The sequence below is a fragment of the Salvelinus namaycush genome, chromosome 3 (genome assembly GCF_016432855.1).
Source record: "Salvelinus namaycush isolate Seneca chromosome 3, SaNama_1.0, whole genome shotgun sequence".
In the NCBI taxonomy this organism is placed as follows: Eukaryota; Metazoa; Chordata; class Actinopteri; order Salmoniformes; family Salmonidae; genus Salvelinus; species Salvelinus namaycush.
This window is the reverse complement of record NC_052309.1, coordinates 65,680,749-65,697,303: the sequence shown is the minus strand read 5'-3', so window position 1 is coordinate 65,697,303 and position 16,555 is coordinate 65,680,749. Positions and strand designations below refer to the sequence as shown.

Sequence of the window (16,555 nt, the reverse complement as noted above, 5' to 3'; positions counted from 1 at the left end):
CCAGGTAGCCTCAAAAAATAGACAAGTCGTTGCATAAATACATACAAAAAAGTACTTGACTTGAGACTTGACTTGAAAAAAAGTGTGACTTGACTTGCTCTTAGAATGCACGACTTCGATTTGACTCGAGACTCGACCCGTTTTACTTGGGACTCGACTGAGACTAAGACCTTGTGACTCGAGACTTGCTTGTGACTCAAATAATAGGCTGGCCGACCATGAAACACAGTTGCGTGTAAAGACACTAATATAGCGTATATCGAGTGACGTATCTAATTGTCTGCACGGTACACAGTGAGCAAAGAAAGTTCCTATAACATTGTTCCAAATGTCCGTTTTGAATGCTTCAATAAGCCTGACCAATTATTAATAGCCTAATGATGTTCCCACGCACACTATTGGATACAGCTATTGTATCTTATGGAACAGTCTGAAATGGTAGGCTGTATATTGTAAACACATACAGCAAATAACAGGATAGAATAGGTTGTATTTATTTATTTATTCAACAGCTCTTTCCTCTAACAGAAGTTCGCAGTGATCTGTGCCTTCTAACTGCACATTTTATCTCCATATCTTCATTCAAAGACTCAATCATGAACACTCTTACTGACAGTTATTGCTGTTTCGCGTGATGTATTGTTGTCTCTACCTTCTTGCCCTTTGTGCTGTTGTCTGTGCCCAATAACGTTTGCACCATGTTTTGTCCTGCTACCATGTTGAGATTCTACCATGTTGTGTCTCTACCATGCTGTGTTGTCATGTGTTGCTGCCATGCTATGCTGTTGCCTTAGGTCTCTCTTTATGTAGTGTTGTCTCTCTTGTCGTGATGTGTGTTTTGTCCTATATATATATTTTTTTTTTATCCCAGCCCCCGTCTCCACAGGAGGCCTTTTGCCTTTTGGTAGGACATCATTGTAAAAAAGAATTTGTTCTTTAACTGACTTGTCTAGTTAAATAAAGGTTAAATAAATACAATATATATATATATATATTTTACATCCGTGGTAAACTGTCAAGCCTGTAGGCCTAATTGACTCGTGCGCCAACCCTGCTGTCTCGTGGTGGCTGGCCAGATAAGTAACGTGATGAGTAAACGTGACGAAAACTTAACACAATTTCTCTAATCGCCCGAAGCCCCGTCTATCCGTTAGCCTTGATCTACCCTCTGTCTACCAGAGTTGCAGAATGAATTACATCCGCTCATTAACTTGTCACAGCATTCGCACCACTGTAGAGAAACCTCCCTAATGTACTCATGGGTATAAAGAGCCATGTCAATAAATAGTCTACTGGATCTGTTTTTCTGCATACAGTAAAACAGTTTCTAAGAATTCCAAACCAACACCCATTAAGTCTTTCCATGACAAGTAAGACAACAATAGTCATCGGTGGAGCCACGTGCGCCTGGTATGCATCATTGGCCATATACAGTATATACAGACCAGATGCAAACGGATAATAAACACACATTTGTGTGATTAATGAACTGCCATAATAATCACGGATATGATACATGAAGTCGAATGACTCGCTTGGTTATATTGATGTTAAGGCTATGTCTCATGTCTCCACAGATGCAAAATGAACAGACATTTACATTTGACAATGAGTGACAGCTTTGTAAGTACGCCTACGCCTTAACAATTTATAGTTAGAAGTGCGCTCGACTGGCTTGCACGCACACATGATCAAGTTATTCCTCCCCTTGCTTGGTAATGCGCTATTTCAAATCACATTGCTCTCGGACACGTGTACAGCGAAATTAAAGCTGGAATCTTTATATAGTTGCTACATACATTTTTGGACTTATAAATTAATTATATATACCCATTATTTCTTGAAGAATTTAACTTATAAATGCATCATGAGCTTAGTTAAATGTCAACAAAACATGGTTAAATACAGGTTAAATAAACAAAATATGGTTAAATCTATAGGCTTGATTTTGGTATGTCCTTGCATCCATAGCTCTGTCTATGAATTTGAGAGTGGTTACATTTGTTCAGGCTCATGGCTCAGCTTTTTACCAAAACACAGGGGGGTGACCCCTTTGTTATTGTTTCAATTAGGGATTCTAGCTTTGAAAATTAATGATAGTCTATTGAACTTGGATAACCGCTTTCGGCTTACTTTCTCTCCCGCGCTATATGCAGCAGCAGCACAGCGGGTAGCGTAGGCCTCCTCATTTTGGGTTTTAAATACTTTTATCACGGGGAGTGCATTTACTAGATGCGTGGAGGTAGCCTAACTCTGCAGGTGGCAACAGCCTGAGCAGTGCCCTTGATCAAGATTCTAGAACAGTTCCCAGCTAGCACATAACGTTCTGAGAACCATGTGTTTTTTTAGAGCTTGATGAGAGCTGGTTGTCCTATGGTTATTTTGCATACTACCTTCCCACAACTTTCTGGGAATGGTGCAAGATAGTTACTTAGCTTTAGCACATTCTCAGCACATTTAAGGAACCTGAATTTTTATTGGTATTTCATAACATTAACAGAACATGGCTTGACTTTGGAAATGTTCTCAAATAGTTCAGACAACATTAAGAAACAACATTCTTCTGTGGTAATGTCAGTACTTCAGCATAACGTTTCCTACAGGTTTCCTTATGGTTCTATTTAAAGTAAAATATATTTCCATGTGTCCTGAAATATTGCGTGAAACGTTTAACTCTTTATACCCCAATAGAATTCTAGAACACTGCTGTAGATTACTGAGAACTTACAAGATAAATCAAATTTTCTCACACATTTCAAACAAACAGACTGTCACGCCGTGACCTTAGAGAGCCTTTTTATTTCTCTATTTGGTTAGGTCAGGGTGTGACTTGGGTGGGCATTCTAGTTTGTATATTTCTTTGTTGGCCGGGTATGGTTCCCAATCAGAGACAGCTGTCTATCGTTGTCTCTGATTGGGGATCATACTTAGGCAGCCCTTTTTCCCACCTTCAGTTGTGGGATCTTGTCTTTGTATAGTTGCTGTTTAGCGCTACAGAGCTTTACGTTCGTTTATATTTTTGTTGTTTTTGGTGTTCATTTAATAAAGAACGATGAACACTTTCCACGCTGCGCTTTGGTCTCATTCAACTGACGACGGACGTAACACAGACATAGCTCAAGAACAAATGACAACTACAACTTACTTTTAAAGAGCACAACCTCTTCTTTAATATGACACCACATTCATGTCGATAGGAATAACACTCATTTTGTCTTCCATTGTGTAAAGACACTATCAAATTTTTTTTTAACACTCAACACAACAAAAAACTTGAGTATTCAAATTGTAATACATTTGACTAAATTACTCACTCAAAATGTAGCAAGTATAATATACTGAACAAAAATATAAATGCAACATGTATAGTGTTGGTCTCATGTTTCATGAGCTGAAATAAAAGACCCAAGAAATTTTATTTCTCTCAAATTTGTTTGCATTCCTGTTAGTGAGCATTTCTCCTTTGCCAAGATAATCCATCCACCTGACAGGTGTGGCATATCAATAAGATGATTAAACAGCATGATCACTACACAGGTGCTCCTTGTGCTGGGGACAAGAAAAGGCCACCCTAAAATGTGCGGTTTTGTCCCCAACACAATGCCACAGATGTCTCAAATTTTCAGGGAGCGTGCAATTGGCATGCTGACTGCAGGAATGTCCACCAGAGCTGTTGCCAGAGAATTTAATGTTAATTTCTCTACCATAAGCCACCTCCAGAGTCATTTTAGAGAATTTGGCAGTACATCCAACCTGCCTCACAACCGCAGACCACGTGCAACCACGCCAGCCCAGGACCTCTACACCCTGCTTCTTTACCTGCGGGATTGTTTGAGGAGGGAGGTACCGATTAGTATTTCTGTCTATAATAAAGCCCTTTTGTGGGAAAAAACTCATTCCGATTGGCTGGACCTGGCTCCCCAGTGCGCCCCTGCCCAGTCATGTTAAATCCATAGATTGGGTCCTAATTTATTTATTTCAGTTGACTGATTTCCTTCTATGAACTGTAACTCAGTCAAATCTTTGAAATTGTTGCATGCTGTGTTTATATTTTTGTTCAGTAAATACTTAAATATTATTTACATATAAATACAAAAATATCCTAAATGTGACCAGAGGACAATATTCAGAAAGTATTTCAAAACCCACACAAAGTAGGCTATTTGATTGACAATGATTATTACTTCTGTAACAAATTAAAAATGCAAACAACCATTCAGGGACTATTTTAAAATGTAGGTAACCTGTCTCAATAAAACTTAGTACAGACCAGGCTTGACACAAAATGTAGAAATAGTAGCCTACTTCGACAACAATTCAGTGAATGCAACAAGTATTAGATAGAGATAAAGAGAGAATATACAAAACATAACTGTTCAGAGACAATAAAATATTTGCAGGACAACTTGCTTCCATTCAGCCACAAGAGCATTAGTGAGGTTGGGTGCTGATGTTGGGCGATTAGGCCTGGCTCGCAGTCTGCGTTCCAATTCAACCCAAAGGTGTTTAATGGGGTTGAGGTCAGGACTCTGTACAGGCCAATCAAGTTCTTCCACACCAATCTCGACAAACCATTTCTATATGGACCTCACTTAGTGCACGGGGCATTGGCGCAGTGTAGGGGGCTCCTGATTGGCGCAGCGGTCTAAGGCACTGCATCTCAATGCTAGAGGCGTCACTACAGACCTTGGTTTGATTCCAGGCTGTATCACAACCGGCCGTGATTGGGAGTCCCATAGGGCGGTGCACAATTGGCCCAGCGTCATCTTGGTTGGGGTTTGGCCGGGGTAGGCCATCATTGTAAATAAAAATGTGTTCTTAACTGACTTCCCTAGTTAAATAAATAAAAAATTGGAATGCCATAACAGGACAGGGCTTTCCCCAAACTGTTGCCACAAAGTTGGAAGTACAGAATAGTCTAGAATGTCATTGTATGTGTAACAGTATAGCTTCCGTCCCTCTCCTCGCCCCAACCTGGGCTCGAACCAGGGACCCTCTGTACACATCAACCACAGTCACTCACGAAGCATCGTTACCCATCGTGCCACAAAAGCCACGGCCCTTGCAGAGCAAGGGGAACAACTACTTCTAGGTCTCAGAGCGAGTGACGTCACCGATTGAAACACTATTAGCGCGCACCACCGCTAACTAGCTAGCCATTTCACATCGGCCACATATGCTGTAGAGTTAAAATGTCCCTTCAGTGGAACGAAGGGGCCTAGCCCGAACCATGAAAAACAGCCCCAGACCATTATTCCTCCTCCACCAAACCTTACAGTTGGCACTATGCATTGGGGCAAGTAGCGTTCTCCTGGCATCCGCCAAACTCAGATTCGTCCATCAGACTTCCAGATGGTGAAGCGTGATGGCCAGAGAACGAGTTTCCACTGCTCCGGAGTCCAATGGTGGCGAGCTTTACACCACACCAACCGAGGCTTGGCATTGCGGATGGGGATCTTAGGCTTGTGTGCGGCTGCTCAGCCATGGAAACCCATTTCATGAAGCCCCTGATAAAAAGTCACTGTGCTTATGTTTCTTCCAGAAGCAGCTTGCAACTCGGTAGCGAGTGTTGCAACCGAGGACAGGCGATTTTTACGTGCTACGTGCTTCAGCACTCGGTGGTCCCATTCTGTGAGCTTGTGTGTCCTACCACTTTGTGGCTGAGCCGTTGTTGCTCCTAGACGTTTCCACTTCACAATAACAGCACTTACGGTTGACCGGGGCAGCTCTAGCAGTGCAGAAATTATACAAACTGACTTGTTGGAAAGGTGGTATCCTATGACGGTGCCACGTTGAAAGTCACTGAGCTCTTCAGTAAGGGTATTCTACTGCCAATGTTTGTCTATGATGATTGCATGGCTGTGTGCTCGATTTTATACACCTGTCAGCAACGGGTGTGGCTGAAATAGCCGAAACTACCAATTTTAAGGGGTGTTCGCATACTTTTGTATATATAGTGTATTATTGTTAGAAAAACAAGGCCGTTCGCGGCCGCTATAGTAATTTAAAGAAAGGAAGTTGACGGCTGCTATGGGTTCTAAAGAGTTTTAAGGAAGTTATTAAAAAAACTATAAATAACCAATAACTTCCATTATCAGACCGTTAATGAAACCTCCCAGAAACCAGAGAAAAACGTTCTCAGAACCTCCCTGCAACCTAAAAATAAGTTCACAGAATATTTACTGAACATTCAATTTTACCAGGCAGGAAACTTATGGGTTCGTTCCCAGAACCAATTGGAAACCACAAACGTACGTTCTCACAACTTCCAACCAACCAAATGTCCTACTGTAGTTGCGTATAAAGGGAAATAAATTAGATCTTCTGGGGCAGTCGCAGAATTGGGCTAGGTGATCTTTACATGTACCCACAGCAGCACAATGTGGGGGCGTGAGGACAATGTGCACAGAGTAGAATAGAGTGGGGCGCTGTAAACAGTCTGGCAGAAATGGTGCGCATTATATGCAGGCATATCGTGTTCCTTTTGATCCTGCAGTTTTCCTATTACAAAAACACGGGTTATAAAATGGTAATAAGTAAGGTGTTATGATACTGTCTGCAATTATTCTGGAGAGTATTTGGACAGTTTTATTTTTGTATTCTATACCACCTTCACCTCATCCCCATCGCTTGCAATGCTGCCAGAAAAGCTGAATAAAATCTAATCGTTGTTATTGATCATATTACGATGTTTGAAATGCAATGTTTCTCGCTTCACAACAGGTTTCATTATTCTTTTCATTGTATCAAGTGAATGTCTGTGGTCACGTCCACATTCCCACCAGACATGAAAAGGGGAGCCCTTTGTGAACCAGTATATAATGGCACGTCCAATTAGATCCAAATTAGACGCCATTTGAATGATGGATGGAACTTGTGCCATGGCTTTGCGCATTTGGTTATATTAAATATTGTGCATATGTCTGTCCTATAGTTAAAAATGGTAGCGTTAAAATATTATTTCCCCACATTTTTCGTAGCCATTTTAGTAGGAGTTACCATCTCCATGTGCGCAGGGGTTTTAAAAGAGAAGCTGATGTGTTCGGAGAAAAAGTGTGTCACTGGGACACGAGGCACTCCCCGGGGGTCACATGGTCCCGTTTTCAGCCCCGTGCTAGCAGGCATGCAGTGCGTCCTCGTTCCTTTCCTAAGGATGAGGGAGACTGAGAAAAACCAGACCGGCTTGGGAACTGCGGTCAGACCTCCACGGATAGAGCCAGTGACAGCATAGACGCTTTTCGTAATTGTTTTCGCTGGCAGTGCTCACAGAGAAGTGATTCACATTACGCGGGAACTTGCTCGATAGCAGATGCATCCTTTGGTAGTTTATTAACCTTGGTTCTAAGTATTGTAATGAGTATTCGAACTCAAATATAGCTTTTATTATAAAGAGGAACATAATGACATCGTTATAACATAGAAGAGGACCTTCTTTTTGCCAAGAACCTAGCCAGAAGGGAAATTATCCTTTCCTAAACTGTTTTCTATTTTCACCGATATCTATATGAATGTTTTGGAGCTCAGGATGGCAACAACAGCAATGGACACAAATAACAACAATACAGGTAAATATTCAGGATTATTTTGTTGTGCGTGTGTAATGGGGTTATGTGTTTTACGCATATTGTTTTGGCTACCTGGCTTGTTGGCAGTCTGTTGAAGCTCTTTACATTTAGTTGTTTATCAGTCCATAATGCGTAAATCAATGATGAGTTGTATTGTATTGATGTACACCTGTCGATTAAGTAGAGCCACTTTTGCATATGGAATTTACGTGGCTGATGGAATCATCCTTGTGATGCAACACTAGATGGGGGAAAGTTCAATGGGTCTCTGTACAGTTCTCCTCATGCCAAACCTCAGGCCATGACTGATGAGGCTTGAAGTAGGCCTATCCCTCATAGTGTTTATTTTGAATTCACTGATGATTGTGTATTATCATTACTGTCGCCTATATATTTTACCCCAACCGTTCTTCATAATTGTCATTGTCAAGGTCGAATTACTGGCCTCAGTAAAAGCCAAATTAAGAAATGTTGTAACGTGGAGTTTGTAATAGCCTATAAGTTATCTGTATATTTCATTAAAGAAATATTTAAAGTACTATACATTGTTTGATGGTGTACGTGTGGTAGGTAGAACATCGTGGGTTGAGACACAGTGCGCTAAAATAGTTCGGGTGGAAGTAGGTCATGTAAGGTGGACGGATATCCCTTTGATGCAGACATCCGCGCATGTTTTTTCCCAATTCACATGGCCCGCCAAGCTAGCCATGTGCGTTTTGTTTTCATTCACTGTTCTCCACCAATCTCCATTGGTATAGAGAGCAAGCTCATTGCATAATTTCTCGTCAGAGTCCCGTGGGTGACGCGGTCTTGGATGCCATGTGGGCACTGCTATTGGATAGCTAGCGGGTGTAATTATTGCGATTCGATCAGGACATCATCCAGTCACGTGTTAGATTGAAACGTGGGACACGAACATTTATGTAAGGCATCATAACTTATTGTTGCTGACATAATTACACAGGCATAACCAAATACTTGCAAGGTGATTGGGATATTCCCTTTCGATATCTAAGATGTCCAAAATAAATGGGCTTACCTTTATTATATTATTATTAGGGCAAGGCGATAGTATGTCTAATAAAGCATTTATAGGTTCATTCATTTGAATATAGGTTCAGAGAAAATACATTTTCAATACATAGAATTATATTGTACAGCTACAACATAGCAAAGTGAAAACATAGATGCCAAGCTTTTCAGTTATATTCAGCAAGTATGTTGTAAATTACATTATCTAAGGAGTATATTGTGGGAATTGACTGTCTATTAGGTACCATGGATAGCGCCAGGCGGGAGGGAACGTGAGGCTGTCCTAGAAACAGTTGGCGTGTTCCATGGAGGGTGTATTGCACAGCCTGTCAGTTTGCCAGTCTTCTTTTCTTTTCTTTTTTTGGTTGCCAGTCTCGTTGAATAACCTGCTGTTGGAGGCGCGCACGTTGAGTAAGGGCGTGACTAGAATGTATTCCAGTCAGCCTACACTAGTGCTGCTCCTCGAGCAACACAAATCTGCAGTCCAACCTGTTTTCATTCCATGGCTCTCCCAAGCATAGCTTTCGATGTACTATTACATTTCTTTCAAATACCTCACTCTGAATGTATGTTTACTCACTAAGACTAGTTCAATATTCAGAGCTATATCTATTGATGTGTTTTCTTCATTTCACGTTGACTTTACAAGTGTTGGTTTAACATGGCAAGTTATTGATTTTGATACAAAAGCAATCTTATCTTCCACTCACTGATTGGTTATTGTGGGTAATACATTATTTGGGGATAGAAAGTCAGGAGGTGGAAGACAGAGCAAAGGGAGTGAAAACATGCAGTGGAGAGAGAGGGAGGAGCCTTAATACTATAGCACCAGGCAGGACAAGGAAGTGCACGTGTTGTGGTGACACCTGACCCAGTGACCCTATAAGACCTTATGTTCCATTCCACAGTGAATTATGTTTCTCCTCCAGGGCTGCCTGGCTGGCTGGATTCTGAGATTGGAATGTCTCAAAAAGAACAGAACAGACAAACATTCTCTCACTGTTTGTTCAATCAGGAAATTGGAATTCCTCCAGTTTTAAATGCCAGGCTCACAGAACAGAAGTATACAGTTTGGTTTTGTTAAGCACAAAACAATGATCCCATCCTTCAATAGGCCACACCCAAACATACAGTAGGTGGGCAGCTTGCCATCAATGCAGGGAAATTAAATCATAAAGACGGTTTAAGGGCATCATCAATTAAAGCCTCAACAACACAATACAATGTCCTGCAAATTACTCCTTAAAACAACACATTATCTCCTCACAAAAACACAATCTCCTAACAACAACACATTATCTCCTAACAACAACACAATACAGTTGATCTGGTATTAGAGCACAGGTTAATTGGAGTCAACAGGAAGTGCAGAAAGTCTTGGGCACATGCTTTGTAGGTTCGGGTTTCAGCAGGGACGCTGTGTGTGGCAAAGGGCGGGGCACACCATTTGGCATTTCAAAAGCGATTAGCCATTCCCGGTAGCCTTGTGCATGGCACCCCCCGGCGACCGGGCACGAGTTGGTGTGTGGGTGGCCAGCTGTGGTGAAACGTGATCCTTGGACGGAACTTGTGAGAATTAGCCTTCACAGCGGGAGAAACTGAGACCGCTGGATTAGAACAAGCAGGAGGGAGAAAGAGAATGAAAGTGAGAGAGGGAGAGGGAGAAGAGAAACAGAGTATGAGCAAAAAAAGAGTACAGAGGGCAGGTGGTGTGGAGAGAGAATAACAGTTTCAAGGAGAGTGTAAAGGGAGAGTTGGAGAGAAAGGGAAGTAGGGCAAGTAAAAGTTGTCAGGAGAGTTCCAACAAAGAGAGAGAGAGAGCGCAAGAGTATCTAAATCCACTCGTGTGGGTGGCTATGTCTGGCCAATGAGACTGCACAACAGCAATAGCACTGTCTGTGCTATTGGGCAGCATCCAAAAAGAACGTGCTCATTCTCCATGCTGCAATAGCTTCTTCCATAATGTAAATAATGTTCTGTAGGTGATGCTTGCTCACGTGGCACAACCCACACAGGTCAATCTTGCCCTTATGGCTTCCTATAAAATGTACTCTGTGATCAAGGCCTCTGTTTTGGAAAGAGTGGTGACCACCTCTGAACTAGAAAAATAAAGGGAAAGCCAGTCAGGGCAGCCTTTCCTGCCAACATTTCCTAGAAAACAGTGTTTTTCCCCAGCCACTTGTCTTCTTGGACTCTCCGCAGTCACTCTGTTGCTATGGTTATCATAACATTGCCACAGTTTCCTTGCATAATTGTCCTGGGTAGCTAAGGGAACATTTGGAATGTACAGAATTATACAAAGTTGCAGCCGCTCCCTCGTTTTTTGTCAACGAACATGAATGGGCGCAATATCAATCCTAACCAGTGGGCGTCCTCTCTTGAACCCTCTTCCTCTTTACCTCCTCTGTTTTAGTTTCCATCAGTCCTCACTGGCAGTTGACTGATGTCCAATGGATAGAGTGTCAAAGAACAGAGCACTAAATGTCACAAATTAAAATATCTCACTGTTTTTAAACCACACATCCATTCTAACAAGTAGTCCTCTCGCTACTTTCTCTTGTCACCAGGGGGCGTAATCTCCTACATCGGCTCCAGTGGCTGCTCACCGAACCGCACCAGCCCAGTGTCTATGTACAGCGAGAACTCCTTCGGAGCCTCCTTCCCACCCTCCCCCAACGGTTCCCAGGGCTTCTCCAATGCCTACTCCGGCAGTGGCAGCTCCAGCTCCTCCAATGGTGATGATGGCAACTCCTCTTCCGGCTCCGGAGGGTCCCCGAGGCCTAGGGGTCGTAATGACAGCAGCATTTCTCGCTGCTCCCCCAGCAAGTCCGTGGCAAACCTTACCAGTGAGTAGACCCCCATACCAGAACCCCAATACTTTATATGAATCCAGATTGTGCACCCCTATCTGTCATTCCTGGAACTACAGCTTTAAGTCCTCTTTATGGTTGTAACAGAACTGAATGGGATGGTGCTGCTGTGTAAAGTGTGTGGAGACTTCGCCTCAGGCTTCCACTATGGGGTCCATGCCTGTGAGGGCTGCAAGGGATTCTTCCGACGCAGTATCCAGCAGAACATCCAGTACAAAAAGTGCCTGAAGAACGAGACCTGCACCATCATGAGGATTAACCGCAACCGCTGCCAGCAGTGCCGCTTCAAAAAGTGTCTGTCCGTGGGCATGTCCCGCGATGGTAAGTACAGCTTCACATGCTAAAACATGACACATGCAGCCACAAAAAAGGTTTAATAGTTCTAATCCACTCTCATCCCTGTTTGGACTGTTGACTCCACATGTCTCTTTCTCTCTCCCCAGCTGTTCGCTTTGGCAGAATACCCAAGCGTGAGAAGCAGCGCATGCTGGCAGAGATGCAGAGCACCATGAACAGCATGAACAACATGCAAAACGAGTTCCAGCTGGCCAGCCTGACTCACAACTCTCCCCCTTCTCCCACTTCCTCTTCTCCCTGCCCGGGTCTGACTGTGGCACCCCAGCCTCAGGCCCTGCCTTTTGCCCCTTCCCCCTCTCCTCCAGTACAAGCCCCTGCTTCCACTCTGCCCCCACCATACAACCAAAGCCCGCCACTGTTGGCCAGCTCTCCACCCCTGTGCCCCAGCCCTGGGGTGGACTGCACCATAACGGCCATTGCCCGGGCGCACCGTGAGACCTTTGTTTACGCCCACGACAAGCTGGGCGATTCCGCGAGACTGCATAACGGAGAGATGGACAACTGGGGCTCCAACTACTGTCCTGCTGGCTACCACCAGAACAGCCTCAACACAATCTACCACAACAACAACGTGGCCCTCCAGAACCATGGCTTCCAGGCCATGTCTGACAGACATCACCAGAACAACGGCAAGCAGTTCCACAACAGCAACCTGTTCGGGAGCCACCAAAGCATTGAGACTAGCAGCGTCCCCCAGGGCCAGAACTTCCCATGGAAAACCCACAAGGACATTGTCCTGGTGAGTCACTGAACAGAACAGCAACATAGAAAAGATCTTGATGTCAAAGATTGTCAATAATAGTGGCAAGTAGTCATAGCATATAGGAAAATGCTGATTACGGTTCTCCTCGGTCCTCCAGGCATGTCCAATGAACATGTACCCCCAAGCCGAACCCAACAAGACCACCCAGGAGATCTGGGAGGACTTCTCGCTCAGCTTCACGCCGGCTGTGCGTGAGGTGGTGGAGTTCGCAAAGCACATTCCAGGGTTCAGTGCACTCTCCGAGAACGACCAAGTCACCCTGCTCAAGGCCGGCACCTTTGAGGTAGGCATCCGTGAAATGTGTGCAAACACAGATATGCAAAGAAACGTCATACAGTGATAAACAAAAATACTCACAGCTGTACTGTATTGAGAAGATACAATGACTCACCACCCACTCACTTTTCCCTTGCTTCTGTTACAGGTCTTGATGGTGCGCTTTGCCTCCCTCTTCAATGTGAAGGAGCAGACTGTCACCTTCATCTCGGGTACCACCTACAGCCTGGAGGCCCTGAAGGGCATGGGCATGGGAGGCCTGCTAGACACCATGTTTGAATTCAGCGAGAAGCTCAACTCCCTGGAGCTCACGGCCGAGGAGCTGGGTCTCTTCACCGCTGTAGTGCTAGTGTCTGCAGGTAAGAACAATGAGAAGCCTTATTAATTACTCTAAAATCTACCTAAGCAGTCAGAGCTCAAGTACTGTACTTCTCCTGCCAGTAAATCACCATGACCAATGTTCCCTCTACGTTCCCACGGGACTGCCGCGCAGAAGAAATAACAGCCCTCGCAGAGAAGCGTGAGATTGAACTTCACTCAACTTTCTAGAGTTTTCCCCCTTAGTTAACACTATCAACGTTTCCATTTACTGTGGGAATTGTGATGGAATCAAAGCAATATTAGCCATTATAAATGCAACATACCGAAACTAAACGAACTATGCAAGACTTAGTATGCAAAAATAACTATGCAAGAGATTTTGTTGTAGGCAGAATGCATCGGAGTAGGATTATATTGCATTGACATGCACAACTCAGCCCATACTCTACACAGACCGGTGTGGCATAACCAATCAGAGCTGCAGTAGGCCTATATACAAATAGACCATTGCCATATATGGATCTGTGCCATTCACTTTGAACTGGACTGTGTTTACAGCATGAGCGGTCATGAGTAGATGCGCTTGTTTTGAGGTCAAAGCAAGAGCTGCATGCAGCCACGTGTATACATTTGTTCATATCCTTTGATAGTTAAGGAGTTATTAGCCCAGTTATAGATCATATGTATTCAGCAATGGAGGAGGGAATGCTTCCTACAAGAGCACAAACCGTGTACATTTCTAGACATCTTTAAAGAGGGAGTTAAATATTATTTTTTTGTCTTAAAGGAGCAGTGTTGTATTTTGAGAGAGTCTTAAATAAGCTAAGTAGCCTTATAGGCAGTAGCATCATTTGTCTGGTTCTCTGTAATATTTTGTAAAGTGGTTTCACCAAACAACACAACATTTTCAGTCAAGCAATGCATGTAGGCCTACATTGAACACCACACACTGGCTGCTACTTTAGGCTGAATGATAGAACAGCCATTTCCATGTTAAAATGTTATGGAATGCATTGTTTTTGATGGGAGGCCATTCTCGTAGGCCTACATTATGATCAAATAGCCACAGTAGCCTACTTGACCACTGTCTGACACTGTTACTTAAAGCGGATACGGCCTCAGTGTTCCCAGTAAATGCGAGCTGGAAGTTGCACAGAATTTTCACAATGTTGAAGTTTGCGCTCAGCGGACCTGAAATTTGCTCAGCGCCGAAAAAGATGGGGAACATTGACGATGACACTTGAAACTTCAAAAATCACTCACTATTATTGCATAGTAATGGTCTGTACTAAAGTGTAAAGTAGTCTAACGGTGCTCTCTTTCTACTCTGACCTCTTTCAGATTGCTCAGGCATCGAGAGCCTAAACTCAGTGGAGCTGCTTCAGGAGTCTATGATCATAGCGTTGCGTGCCCTGGTCAGCAAGAGCAACCCCTGCGACGCCTCTCGCTTCACCAAGCTGCTGCTCAAGATGCCCGACCTGCGCACACTCAACAACATGCACTCAGAGAAGCTGCTGTCCTTCCGCATCGACGTATAAGACTGTCACCACTGATGACAAGAAAACCCGTCTGGACTCGTCGCCCATCTCCACCTCACAGACAGTGGTGGTTGGGCGGCTAAGGTTGCGGGGCAAGTTGGGGGAGGTGACAGGGGATCTGATTCCACCTGCTCGCTTACTCCCTTCAGGGACACCCGCCTCCGAGTTGACTGATGTGTGCATCAGCCAATGACATGGCCGAAAGACAGTGACTGACAACTGATAGGGGTAAGGCCAATAGACCCATGGAGATTAGGGAGACAAAGCCCTCTACATAAATTATTTTTGGAGGTTGGGGTGGTCGCAGCTCAAAACTGCCCAGAACAAGTGCCCCCTCTACACCAGCCGGTCTAAAGGGGCCAGAGACCATTTGTCGGTTGAGCTGAACCAAAAGCAGCAATTGGGCTTTACTACCCCACATGTCCAGCTAGGCCTGGTTCCTTCCAAGAGTCTGCTAGATGCATTTTAAAACCATCTGCTCTGTTTTATCATGACTGTAAATAATTAGTAAAATATGTGCAGTGTTGTAAACTTTATTCATACTCCAAACTGAGTTTGTACAAATTTGTAAATGTCTAGCTACAAACATCAATAAGCTTACTTGAAATGTTTGAAAAATGTGTATAATATATATATTTTTTGGTTAAGATTAAATTCTCTAATGCTCATAGTTATAAATGTGTGGGTACAAATGTATAAAATACAAATTGAGTATGCGTACAAAAAATAATATCCAGAACTGTATTTCAAAAATGTTTTATGTAATGAAGGCATTATACAAAAAAATACTTATTTGAATTCCTTTGTGTGATCTTTTTCTGTAGTACCGATCTTGTTATTCTACATCTGACTGGGTTAGAGAGACCTAGCTTTTAGAGGGCTGTGCTATGTAATCAGTAAGCCACAGGTCACCCACGTCACAACACTCACTGAGGATGTTGACACAACACTAAAGTGGGAATAACAGTTCGTACTGACCAATGACCAAGGCTGCACATTTGCTTGGATTAGGTCTTAGTTATAGAATACATTTCAAATTTGAGTAACCCAGTCCACTTTGACCTTGTGAGGAACTTATTTGAAAGGACATGCTGACAGTAATTTTTTTAAATTTCACCTTTATTTAAACCAGGTAGGCCAGTTGAGAACAAGTTCTCATTTACAACTGCGACTTGGCCAAGATAAAGCAGTAGCCCATTCAATAGTAACAGATTATTGCTGTACCTCAAGGTCTTGTCTATAATTATTTCACAGAACACACTACAAGTAAGTGTAAATCTTCCCCATTTATAAAACCACTCAAAACATTTCTCATGTTCCTGTTATGTTTCCGCATCCCGTCTTGACCACAACCACAAAGTACAGTATATGTTCTGCATTGTAGCCAATAGTCAAATATACTGTAGCTAACCAAAATGCAGAATTGTTGAACGCTATCTGCAAAGTAATTGTTACCAAGTAAGGGTATGACACTAGTGCCCGGATGAAAAACATACCAAATGTAACACAATGATTTGGTTTGCAAAAGTCAATGAGCTACAGTCCTGCAGACAAATAATAATAATTATGTATGGGTAGGAACATTTCCATGGACACAAGGTTCTCATTAATGAGAGCAATTTGTAATATACTGTATATACAGCGCATTTGGAAAGTATTCAGACCCCTTGACTTTTTCCACATTTTTGTTACAGCCTTAATCGAAAATTGATCAAATCGTTTTTTCCCCCTCAACCTACACACAATACCCCAATGACAAAGGAAAAACAGGTTGAGATTTTTAGCAATTTTATTTATTTTTAAACCTGGAAATATCACATTTACATAAGTATT

The 16,555-nt window shown here is 43.0% G+C and overlaps 1 protein-coding gene across 1 annotated transcript; it reads left to right on the top strand.

Moving 5' to 3' along the window:
* Positions 1–7,040: 7,040 nt before the first annotated feature.
* LOC120035004 (nuclear receptor subfamily 1 group D member 1-like) lies at positions 7,041–15,632 on the top strand. The gene is made up of 7 exons (XM_038981744.1): positions 7,041–7,565; positions 11,165–11,443; positions 11,555–11,788; positions 11,911–12,563; positions 12,685–12,870; positions 13,012–13,222; positions 14,526–15,632. The coding sequence occupies exons 1-7, from the start codon at positions 7,505–7,507 to the stop codon at positions 14,720–14,722; spliced, it is 1,821 nt and encodes a 606-aa protein (XP_038837672.1). The 5' UTR covers positions 7,041–7,504; the 3' UTR covers positions 14,723–15,632.
* Positions 15,633–16,555: the final 923 nt, after the last annotated feature.